This window comes from Hypanus sabinus, chromosome 3 (genome assembly GCF_030144855.1).
Source record: "Hypanus sabinus isolate sHypSab1 chromosome 3, sHypSab1.hap1, whole genome shotgun sequence".
NCBI lineage: Eukaryota > Metazoa > Chordata > Chondrichthyes > Myliobatiformes > Dasyatidae > Hypanus > Hypanus sabinus.
In genome coordinates this window covers 164955349-164967824 of record NC_082708.1, presented here as the reverse complement: position 1 = coordinate 164967824, position 12476 = coordinate 164955349, and the positions used below count along the sequence as shown (strand labels likewise).

General features: G+C 39.2%; 1 protein-coding gene across 5 annotated transcripts in view; it reads right to left on the bottom strand.

Annotated features, from left to right (window-relative positions):
• ccdc142 (coiled-coil domain containing 142) overlaps positions 1-12476 on the bottom strand; it is a 139400-nt gene that overhangs the window by 19131 nt on the left and 107793 nt on the right. For all 5 annotated transcript variants that reach the window (XM_059965587.1, XM_059965588.1, XM_059965589.1 and 2 more), the window contains one exon: positions 11311-11425. In XM_059965587.1, the coding sequence (XP_059821570.1) occupies positions 11311-11425 (115 nt within the window). The remainder of the gene's footprint in view (positions 1-11310; positions 11426-12476) is intronic.

Here is a 12476-nt window from a genome sequence, read left to right as displayed (position 1 = left end):
AACCTAATATATTGGAAATTAGATTTGGATTCACCATTGTGCCCACAGTGGGTAAATTTAGAATGCAATGAGGTACAGCGATATTCTCTATTCTCCGTTCTTGGTTCTTCTCTTCCTACTGATTTAGTTAAATTCAATAAACAGATATCTAATCCTGTTGTCAAACATACATTACAAATTTGGTTTCAATTTCGTAAGTTTTTTACTCTGAAAAACTTTGTTCTTGATAGCCCTATCTTACTTAATTTTTTTTTCAAACCTTCTTTGACAGATCAAGCTTTTAGCATATAGAAAAGGAAAGGTATAAAATGTTTTCATGATCTTTTTTTTGAAGGTAGTTTGATGTCTTTCGACCAACTTTCCAACAAATTTCAGTTACCTAAATCTAATTTTTTTAGATATTTACAAATCAGAAATTTTTTACATAAAGTTCTACCATCTTTCCCCAATTCAACTTCAATGGATTTCTCAGATTTGATTTTTACCTTAAATCCTTGTCAGAAGGGATTAGTGGCTTTTATTTATAATATGATTATGAAGATACAACCAGAAATATCAGGTAGAATTAAACAAGAATGGGAAAAAGAACTTCAATATAATATATCAACAGAAAAATGGGAAAAAATTTTACAAATGGTTAATTCTTCTTCTATATGTGCTAAACATGCTTTAATACAATTTAAAATTGTACATAGAGCTCATATGTCTAAAGATAAGCTTGCTCGATTCTATTCTCATATTAACCCTCAATGTGACAGATGTCATTCAGATGTGGCTTCATTGACCCATATGTTTTGGTCATGTCCCACTTTACATAACTATTGGAAGGACATATTTGCTACCATTTCCTCAATTTGGAATATCGATTTACAACCTCATTTTATTACTGCAATTTTTGGTATACCAAATGAGGATGGTAATCAGTTTTCCCCTTCAATTAGACGAATGATTGCTTTTGTAACATTAATGGCCAGAAGGTCTATATTACAAAATTGGAAAGAAGTAAATCCTCCTACCACGTTTCAGTGGTTCTCTCAAACTATTTCTTATCTGAGCTTGGAAAAAATTAGAAGCACTATTTTTGACTCATCAATTAAATTTGAAGAAACTTGGGGACCGTTCATTCGACGTTTTCATATGAATTAATTTGACCTCTTCCAGACCTTCTCTCTGCTTATTCTTGTTCAGGTATGGAGTTCCGGAGTTTTTGACACTATCATATACATATAAACTGTTATTATTGCCCATGTTAGTTTAGTTTAGTGTTTTTTTTTCAATATACATTTTTTCTTGTATTTTTAAATTTTTTTTCTTCTTTTGATTATTTTTATTTTTTCATATATAATTATTATAGACTTGATTGATTAATACACTATTTTTTATTTTTATTTTTATTTTTTTGTTGTTGTTGATATTTAATAGGATATTGTTATCTTATTATTAAAGTAATCTCAAGTCTATTGCACTTATAACCTATTCACTATTATGTTATGTTTTCTTTATATATGAAATTCAATAAAAAGATTGAAAAAGAAAAAGACTTATATACCTTTAGGTCTTTCAGATTTTTGAGCACCTTCTCTCTTGCAACAGTAACTGCACCCACTTCTCTTTATTCACACACTACAACATCAGGCATTCTGCTAGAGTCTTCCACAGTGAAGACTGATGAAAAATACTCATTTAGATCATCAGCCACCTCCATGTCCCCCATCATTATTTCTCCTGCCTCATTTTCTAGCGGTTCTATATCCACTCTCAATTTCCTTTTATTTTTAACATACTTGAAAAAACTTCTACTATCCACTTTGACATTATTTCCTAGCTTGCTTTCATATTTCAGCTTTTCCCTTTTAATGATTTTTCTAGTTGCTCTCTGTAGGTTTTTAAAAACTTCCCAATCTAGCTTTCCACTAATTTTTGCTTTGTTGTATGCCCTTTCTTTTGCTTTTACAATAGCTTTGACTTCCTTTGTCAGCCACAATTGTACTATTTTACCATTTGAGTACTTCATCATTTTTGGAATACACATGTCCTGCACCTTCCTAATTTTTCCCAGAAATGCACACCACTGCTGCTCTGCTGACAAACCTGCCAGCAGCTCCTTCTAGTTTACTGGTTTCTAAGGATTCTTTTACCTTTAAATTCCCTAATTGCCTCTGGTTAACACCCAAACCATTATAGCCGATCCCCTCGTAGGCTCAATGACAAACTGCTCTAAAAAAGCTATCTCTTAGGCATTCAACAAACTCATTCTCTTGAGGTCCATTACCAACCTGATTTTCCCAATCGATCTGCATGTTAAAATCTCCCATGACCTCCATAACATTGCCTTTTTGACTTGCCTTTTCTATTTCCTGTTGTAACCTGTGGTCCACCTCCCAGCTACTGTTGGGAAGCCTGTATATAAATGCCATCAACATCCTTTTACTCATGCAATTTCTTAACTCAAGCCACAAGGATTCAACATCTTCCGATCCTACGTCACATCTTTCTAATGATTTGATGCCTTTCTTTACCAGTAGAGCCACGCCTTCTCCTCTGCCTACCTTCCTATCCCTCCGATACATCATATAACCATGGATATTCAGTTCCCAACTACAACGATCCTTCAGCTATGATTTAGTGATGGTCACATCATCATACCTGGCAATCTGTAATAGTGCAACAAGATCATCCACCTTATTTCTTGTACTCCGCGCATTGAGTTACAACACCTTGAGTACCGTATTTGCTACCCTTTTTGATTTTGCAACCCTAATGTCTTGATACTCAGCCTGTTGGCTGCAACTAAGATAATGGGAATCCTTACTTTTGGAGACACAATAAAGTGCAGTTGCTTAAATCTGGAGCTCAAAATGAGCCGCTGGAGGAACTCAGTGGTCAGGCAGCATCTGTTAGTCCTTCATCTGGACTAAAAATCCTTACTTTTCCTTGATTAGCCTGTGGAAATACTTCTGCTTATCCTGGTTCCAACAAGGAAAGTCAAAGAAGGGCAAACATTTATGATCCACATTGCTTTTGTGCCAACTTTTCATACCCTCAAGCTAACCTGGCAGAATGCCACAACAGCCTTTCTACTCTTGTCTGCGGTTTAAATTGCCATTCAGCCTCAATTAAGTGCCTGGAGTATGATCTGCATACTTAATTACAACTCTAGCAGTGAGAGTCCCCTTTACCTGCTCAGTTGAGCAAGTTGAGATTAGAATTTGGGTACAGCAGTAGGGCTATACTGTATAATCAGTAAGTGATTATATTCTATGTGAGCTTTTAACTTCTGTTTTCACTTGACAGACAGGGCTAATATCATCCTTAACTCATTAAAACACAATCAAGTAATTTAGAAAGTAAAGAAAAAAATCTATAATAAATGAATGAATAGTAAATATAATTTAGATTATTCTTTTATAAACTTATAAATAATAAAAGCTAGTCAAAAGGAAAGCTGGGATCAACTGAGATAATTTAGTAGCAGCAAAGATCATGACTGAAATGCCAGATTTTCATCCTTCTTCACCAAGGCAGTGGCCTGCTGCCAAAGCAGCTAGAGGAGGAAGTGGTTGTTTGGGTAAGTTAACTTAAACATACCAATCCTCAACTGAAAAAAATTGATCCAGATAGGATACAGTACATCTACGGTTAGTGGAACAATGAGTAGGGTGAACTGATTTTGCCCAAAATACTCCAATTATCCTTAGATATAAAGTTCATGCGAGAGACTGATGAATTCAAAAAGTTCTACAAAAGTATAGAGAAATGAAGGATAAAACCCAGAACTATAAGTCAACCTAACATTGCTATCCAGTGAAAATGTGAGAAAGGAAGAGTTACTAAATGGATGAATGAATTAAAGTAGATTTAAGGAGACTGAGGGGTGATCAAATAGAAGTCTAAGATTATGAGGGACACACAGTCAAAATTCCTTTGGTAGCAGCATTTGAAAAAAGAGGACATTTAAAGGAATTTTACAGGTAATATTTTTTTACACACATCTGACATTTGAAACTGCTAGAGGAGATAGTGGATTCTGATACAATTGTTATGCTTAACAGGCATTTAGGCAGACACAAATAGGCAATACATAAGAGTATACAGTCGTAATGCAGACAAAAGGGATTAGTGTAGGTGGACCAAGATGATAGAATGGACCTGGTGGGCCAAAAGATGTATTTCTAAGCTATATGATATATTGACTGGAACAACACAGACCTGTTGAAGGTTAATTGTGTTTGTCTAACTCAATCAGTTACTTTGCAAAGTAACAAAAAGGATTCGGGGTAGTTTATTTGCTATTGAGGATCTTAGGATCAGTCAAGGTAAAAAGTTGCAGCAAAACTAAAGTCTGTGTAATTAATGCATTATATGCACCATGAATCCTAAACTGACCGCAAGGCAGACAGCAGAACACATTGATGAAAAATTGCTTTTCAGACTGTAGGAAATTATACAGTGGTATTTTCCCCAAATGCTGCCTTATACACCACTGTTCTTTTGATATACTTGCACTTGCATATATTAAGCATAATTTCAATGCTCTTAGATGATACAACATTCATACATATAATAAAACATTATTAATATATCAGTAAGTGTGGAGAAACTTTGTAAAATGGAATTTTAAAAATAAAATGAAATTTAACAAAGAAGTCTGAAGTGATATATTTTGGAAGGAAGAATTAGAAAATGAAATAATAGTAATATAATTTTAATGAAGACCCCAAAATAAAGCAATCTGGGATTTATACACAAATTTTATTGGTAGTGAAATAAATGAAAAAAGTTTTACAAAGATTACGAACAAACTACTCTTGGGCTTCCAGCTGGTACAGTTATCCACTAGAACTGATGTTTCGATGACAAACTCCGCCATCTTTATCAAGGATGACCCATGGGCATGTCTGATCTGGTGGTATTTATACCCCCATAGTCCGTCCCTTCTGATTGATTAGTCCTCATCCAGTCAGGTTTCTGCTCTCCCACCTTGTTTACAATCGAATTCCAGTTCTTACTTAGAGTAAGACCTTCATCTTAGTTAAAATTCTTTTTTTCTAGTTTTATTTCAGCAGCTTCCTTTATCAGGCGGTCCCAAAAGCCATTGGCAGAGCACACTGGTTTTCTGCTGTCAAGGTCAATCCTACAGCCACTGCTAATGCAATGTTCTGCTACCACCGATTTCTCCAGGTAACCCAAATGGATACACTTCTTGTGCCCCTTGATGCGGGTTTCCATCATGCATCCAATTTGGCCGATATACACTACTCTGCATTCACAAGGAATCCTGTAAACGTCAGCCAACTTGAGTCCCAGGTCATCTCTGACCCACATAAGCTGTGTCTTGAGCTTCTTTACGGGTTTGTGGATGTATTAATCCAGTATTTCTTCAAGATCCTGGCAATCCTTCCAGAACTAGAGGGGTGACAGGCGATAGCTAGGTTCCTCCTCTTTGCTAGATTTCCTGGTTTTTCTGTCATCCCTTTTAAGTGCCCAATTGATTTCTCTTGCCTTGTAGCCACTCTGTAGGAATGTTGTGCGTAATTGTTTTATTTGCTTGGGGACACTCTCCGAGTATGAAATGGTTTTCTCATGCTTAATCCAAGTAGAAAGAACTGCTCTACTTTGGGAAGTGTGATGATGGCTGTTATTTCTGAAGTATTAGTCCGTGTGAGTGGGTTTCTTTTAGACGCCACGCCTGAGACAACCATCCATTCCATTATATTTGAATGTCCAGGAATGGAAGGCAACCATTCTTCTCCATCTCCATCGTAAATTGAATGTTTGGATGTATACTGTTCAGATGGTCATGGAATGGTTGGGAGTGCCTGCAGTCCATGAGGCCACACTACGAAGGTATTCTCGACGTATCTGAAGAAGCATTTGGGCTGTAAGGGCACTGAACTCAGAGCTCTCTCCTCAAAGTCCTCCATGTAGAAATTAGCAATAGTTGGTGACAAGGGTGATCCCATAGCTTCATCTGTTTGTTCATGGTAGTTCCCCTTATTAAGGAAGTATGTGGATGTAAGGGTATGTTCAAAAAGGTCAGTGGTACCCTTATCAAACATTGACCGCTGGAGGTCCAAGCTGTCCTTAATGAGAACTCTTGTGAACAGGGACACCAAGTTGAAAGTGACCATTATGTCCTCCGGGTTCAATTAGTTGGTTATATTTTAACAAAATTGGTCAAATTTGTGATCTGATGCTCCCAGCCCCCAACAAAGGGAGATAGCATGGTCATTAAATGCTTAGCAAGGTAGTAAGTTGGATAATCTATCACACTGATGATAGGCTTCAGGTGGGGGGGAGGAGCCCTCTTAATGTATCTTAGGGAGCCCTTAAAGTCTTGGTGGTACCAGTGCCTGAGGTAGAAGTGCCTTACAGATGTCTGTTGGCAGTCCAGACTTCTTCAGTAAAACCGAGGTCATCTTCACAATTGAATCTGTGGGATCCCACTGTAGAACTCTATAGGCAGGATCGTTGCATTTCCTTTGTCCACTGGTCATATTGGCTAGGTTTTGCTGTAGTGCTGAGGGCCAGTCGCTCTCCCTTTGTAATGTTCAATTTAGGCAAAATGGCTCTTTTGAGGGCTATACAGACCTCTATTCTTAACTCCTCCAGTATTAATTTTCAGATTGCTTGCTCTACTCCACCAATGTAGTCCCGATAATGTATAGATCTGCAGATAAGAGCTGGGTTTAGCCCCTTGGCGAGGACCAAACTCGTTGATGTTTTGCCCAGTTTGATTGATGGCAGTCCTTTTTGGAACTCCATTTTGTTGGGATTGTTGTATTCCCTGACCTGCCTCACGGTGTTCCTTGGTGAAACTAGTTCACTTTGGGCAGTGGTGGACCTGTTGATATACTCCCAATCACTAGAAGATAAGAGGGCTGGCAATTCCAGGTAAAAAGACAGTTGTCTGTTTCCGTTGATGTCCAGAGCGGATCTAATGTAATGGATACGCTCCCTAATCAACACTTGGCTAGCTCATTATAGAAAGCGTTTAGCTGCTGAAGAAACCACTGTGGTATGCAACTTCATGAATTTAGGGATGATGTCCTTGTCCTGTCGTCTCAGAAGGAAGGCTAAAGAACAAAGAAGCCTCACCATCTCTTTATGCAATGATTCAAAGCAACTAATATTGTGGTGAACTTCCTCCCCATAGAGGTAAGTGAAAAAGGATCCAGAGCTTTCCCAGTATACAAGACAAATACAGGCAGTCCCTAGGTTACTTACAAGTTCCGTTCCTCAGTCCGTCTTTAAGTCGGATTTGTATGTAAGCCGGAATAAGTACATCCGATATTATTTAGCAAGAGTAAGTCAAACGTTAATTAAACCACTGCGTTGCTTAGTAATAATTATAGCTTTAATCGGGGCAGGGCCTTTCACATGCTCCATTATTCTCACTATCCATTATCCTTTAAAATTGTTCTGATTGTTGACCGACTGTAGTCTAACGCTTTTGCAATGACCGATGGCGTTTCACCTCTTTCCAAACACTTTACTATTTCCACTTTATTTTCAATCGCGATCGTTTCCCGTCAATGGAACAAAAACACTGCAGGCGGTGGGTACCGAGCTGCGCCAGCCCCCGAGGTATGTTGGGTCCTACCGACCACTGCACTGAACCAGGCTAAATGAGACAAGTGGGGGCTGTGCTGGGTTTGGGTATTTGATCCTCCACAATATTCCGCGTGGGAATTTAAACTGGAGGTGGCCGTGTTTTTTTTTACGAGGTCAAGTTGCGAGCGCGACATCAACCTGGCACGGATGGTACGGGAGTCACTGGATCGACATCAAATTGGCATGGGAGCGGTCTTTCACTAGATCAAACTTTGGAAACTCTGTTCTCGAGCCCGGCGCTGATCTCACTGCGCCACCAGCCTACCGGAACAGGGGTGGGGGGTCAGGGTGAATCTCACTAAGAAAATTTTAAGCCAAATACAAAGTTAAACACTCAACACAGTGTCAACGGCAATGACTTAAAATGGCGGACGGCGTTCTCCTTCCTCAGTTCGTAAATACGAGTTGTCTGTAAGTCGGACGTTTGTAACTCGGGGACTACCTGTATAATCTTCTCGAGCTTCCAGCCAGGTACAAGTATTCATTATAACCAACATTTTGATGACAAACTCCACCATCTTTATCAGGGAGGATACCCCGGCTTGTCTAGTCCGGTGGTATTTATACCCCTATAGTCTGTCCCTCCTGATTAGTTAATCGTCATCCAATCAGATTTCCACCCTCCCACCTTGTTTACAATTGAATTAGAGTGAGACCTTCATCTTTGTTAAAAATTCTTTTCCCCTAGTTTTATTTGAACAGCTTCCTTGACCAACCAATCTTTTGTTCTTTTAATAGACACGTTAACATTGGTGCAGTTAAATCAGGGAATATTTCTAACAGAGAAATGCTGCTTCTAACCCACCCATATCTCAGCTTCACAGAGACACGACAAGCAGTGAACAACTATTCCAGGAGGCAAGTTAGCATTTTGAATATATTAACAAAACCACAAGCCTCTAAATTTATCAACTTTGCAGCTTTTTATTGTGGGCAAAAGAATATTCTAGGGCAACACACACACAATGCTAATGTAACTCAGCTGGACAGGCAGCATCTCTGGAATAAACAGTCGATGTTTTGTAGTGAGACCCTTCATCAGGTCTGGAAAGAAAGGGAGAAGATGGATTTCCTAGGCTCTGGAAAGCCTAGCTATTGAAGTAAGGTGAACTCTGCTGTGGAAAGATGGTGCCTTTACAGCACTACTTGAAAGCCAGAAGTTTTTAAAGCTACTTGATAGAGTAAAGTAAGGAGAAATTAGCTTTAACAGTAGCCAAATCAAAAAGTGAGAATAAATTTAAGGAAATTAATCAGGATGACATGGTTTGTGTGAGATGCTGTTGGAATACATAATGGTAACAATATACAAGACTATGAAAAATGCTGGTACATAAAACACGAAAGGTTCATTAACAGAGAGAGTAACATTAACTCTCGGCTCTTGAACTCAATCCCTCAGTTGATGAAGGCCAATGCTCTGTATGCCTTCTTAACCACACAGTCAACCTGTGCAGTAGTTTTGAGTGTCCTATGGACACGGACCCCAAGATCCCTCTGATCTTCCACACTGCCAAGAGTCTTATCATTAATACTATATCCTGCCATCATATATCACCTACCAAAATGAACCATTTCCACTTATTTGGGTTGAACCCCATCTGCCACTTCTGAGCCCAGTTTTGCATCCTATCAATGTCCCGCAGTAACCTCTGACACCCTCCACACTATCCACAACACCCCCAAGCTTTGTGTCATCAGCAAATTTACTAACCCATCCCTCCACTTCCTCATACAGGTCATTTATAAAAATCACAAAGAGAAGGGGGTCCCAGAACAGATCCCTGAGGCACACCACTGGTCACCGACCTCCATGCAGAATATAATCCCTCTACAACCACTCTTTGCCCTCTGTGGGCAAGCCAACTCTGGATCCACAAAGCAAGGTCCTCTTGGATCCCATACCTCCTTACTTTCTCAATAAGCCTTGCATGGGGTACCTTATCAAATACCTTACTGAAATCCATATACACTACATCTACTGTGCTACCTTCATCAATGTGTTTCGTCACATCTTCAAAAAATTCAAGACCTTCCTTTGACAAAGCCATGCTGACTATTCCTAATTATATTAAGCTTCTCCAAATGTTCATAAATCTTGCCTCTCATGATCTTCTTCATCAACTTACCAACCACTAAAGTAAGACTCATTGGTCTATAACTTCCTGGGCTATCTCCACTCCCTTTCATGAATAAGGGAACAACATCTGCAACCCTCCAATCTTCTGGAACCTCTCCTGTCCCCACTGAAGATGTAAAGATCATTGCCAGAGGCTCTGGAGTCTCCTCCCTTGCCTCCCACAGTAGCCTGGGGTACATCTCATTTGGTCCTGGTGACTTATCCAATTTGATGCTTTCCAAAAGTTCCAGCACATCCTCTTTCTTAATCTATATGCTCAAGTTTTTCAGTCCACTGTAAATCATCCCTACAATCGCCAAGGTCCTTTTCCATAGCGAATACTGAAGCAAAGTATTTATTAAGTATTCACTGCGGAAAAGGACCTTAAGTACCTCTGGCTCCATACACACTTTTCCACTGTCACACTTGATTGGTCCTAATCTCTCACATCTTATCCTCTTGCTCTTCACATACTTGTAGAATGCCTTGGGGTTTTCCTTAACCCTGCTCGTCAAGGCCTTCTCATGGCCCCTTCTGGCTCTCCCAATTTCATTCTTAAGCTCCTTCCTGCTAGGCTTACAATCTTCTAGATCTCTATCATTATCTAGTTTTTTGAACCTTTCGTAAGCTTTTCTTTTCTTCTTGACTGGATTTTCAACAGCCTTTGTACTCCATGGTTTCTGTATCCTACCATCCTTTCCCTGTCTCATTGGAACATACCTATGCTGAACATATGTTAAATTTCTGCCATATATTTCCCTGAGAATAACTGTTCCCAATTTATGCTTCCAAGTTCCTGCTTGATAGCTTCCCCTTACTCCAAATGAACACTTTCCTATCTTGTCTGTTCCTATCCCTCTCCAATGCTATAGTAAAGGAGATAGAATTGTGGTCACTATCTCCAAAATGCTATCCCACTGAGAGACCTGACACCTGACACCTGACCAGGTTAATTTCCCAATACCAGATCAAGTACAGCCTCTCCTCTTGTAGGCTTATCTACACATTGGGGTTTTAAAAAAAAATATTTATTGATTGATTGATTGATTGATTCGGATACAGCATGAAACCTTCCTGAACACACCTAACAAACTCCACCCCATCTAAGCCCCTTGCTGTAGGGAGATGCCAATCAATATTCGGAAAATTAAAATCTCCCACTATGACAATCCTGCCTGTTATTAGTACACCTTTCCAGAATCTGTCTCCCTATCTGCTCCCCGATGTCCCTGTTACTATTAGGTGGTCTATAAAAACACCCAGTTGAGCTATTGACCCCTTCCTGTAACTTCCACTCACAGACACTCAATAGACAATCCCTCCATGACTTTCCCCTTTTCTGCAGCTGTGACACCATCTCTGATCAGCAGTGCCAGGTGTCCACCTCTTTTGCCTCCCTCCCTGTCCTTTCTGAAACATCTAAAGCCTGGCACTCTAAGTAGCCATTCCTGCCCCTGAGCCATCCAAGTCTCTGTAATGGCCACAAAATCATAGCTCCAAGTAATGATCCACGCTCTAAACTCAACTTCTTTGTTCATGATTCTTGGATGTTTTAAACTTTTTTTGAGAGATTGAATTACCTGATCGATAATTTACCCTCCACTGTCGTCCCACTGGCATGGTCTGTTCAAATATCTCAAGAGCCATCTTTCGACATTTAGTTGAAAATACTGTCAGTGCCTTCACTGAGAATGTCTATAAAAGGAAACACTTAAGGTTACACTTGCAGTTTAGGATCATCAAGTACATTCCTACAATTTTCAAGGAGCCATAAAGCATGGAAACAAGATATTAGCCACGGATTCTATGTCAACCAAACAACCATTCACATTAATCCTACACCAATCTCATTTTACTTTTCCTATATTCCCATAACTTTTCTCCTGATTATACCAGTCACCTGCATCTTGGGGAAAATTTAGTGGCCAGTTTATCTAATAACCCACAGCTTGGATATGGAAGAAAAACCAAAGCACTAGCAAAAATCCATGTAACCACAGGGAGATAATGGAAACGGTGCACAAACAGTAAGGGAAGTCATTATTGAATCCATGGTACTGGAGCTGTGAGGCAGTAGTTACACTAGTTAAAGTGCAATCTGATGTGCATTTTATTTGTATTTTTTCAGGTGTTGTGCATATTTTGTACTTCACAAAATCCTTAACACTATAGAACTGTAGGATGTCTGTGAAATCTTGAAGATACAACTTTCTTAATCGGAACGTTAACTGCTCATTTATCATTGTTGATGTGAAAGCAGAAAAACTACTTGTGAAAAACTTAGTGGAAAGGCTCTTGTTATGGTTCTGGTCTGTGGAAGCCAGGTGGCCATGAATAACACACAACAGAAGGAGGAGTGAGGAACAATGTGCCAATGTTTATTTGACTTGTAAGTCTTCTACCCAGAACATCCTCTCACATTATGTTCAGCATATAACACACAAGGAAGCTCGATAGCAACCTACAAGGGCCACAATATATCTCAATACATAACACTTCTGCAGAGAATCCTTAATTTGCATTTCTGGCACAGTATTTGTTTTCAATTTAAAAAACAATGATGTGTTTTTGAGAGGGCAAACCATACATCTCAGCAACTAACTCTGGAGTTGGCACGTTCACATTCTGCCTTAAAAATCAGAAAAGACTGGAAACTGAAAAATCAGAAAAGTCAGCATGTAGAAAAAGAAACAGTTACACTTCGGTTCCAGCACCCTTTCTCAGAACTGAGAGAGAAAACAAGTTA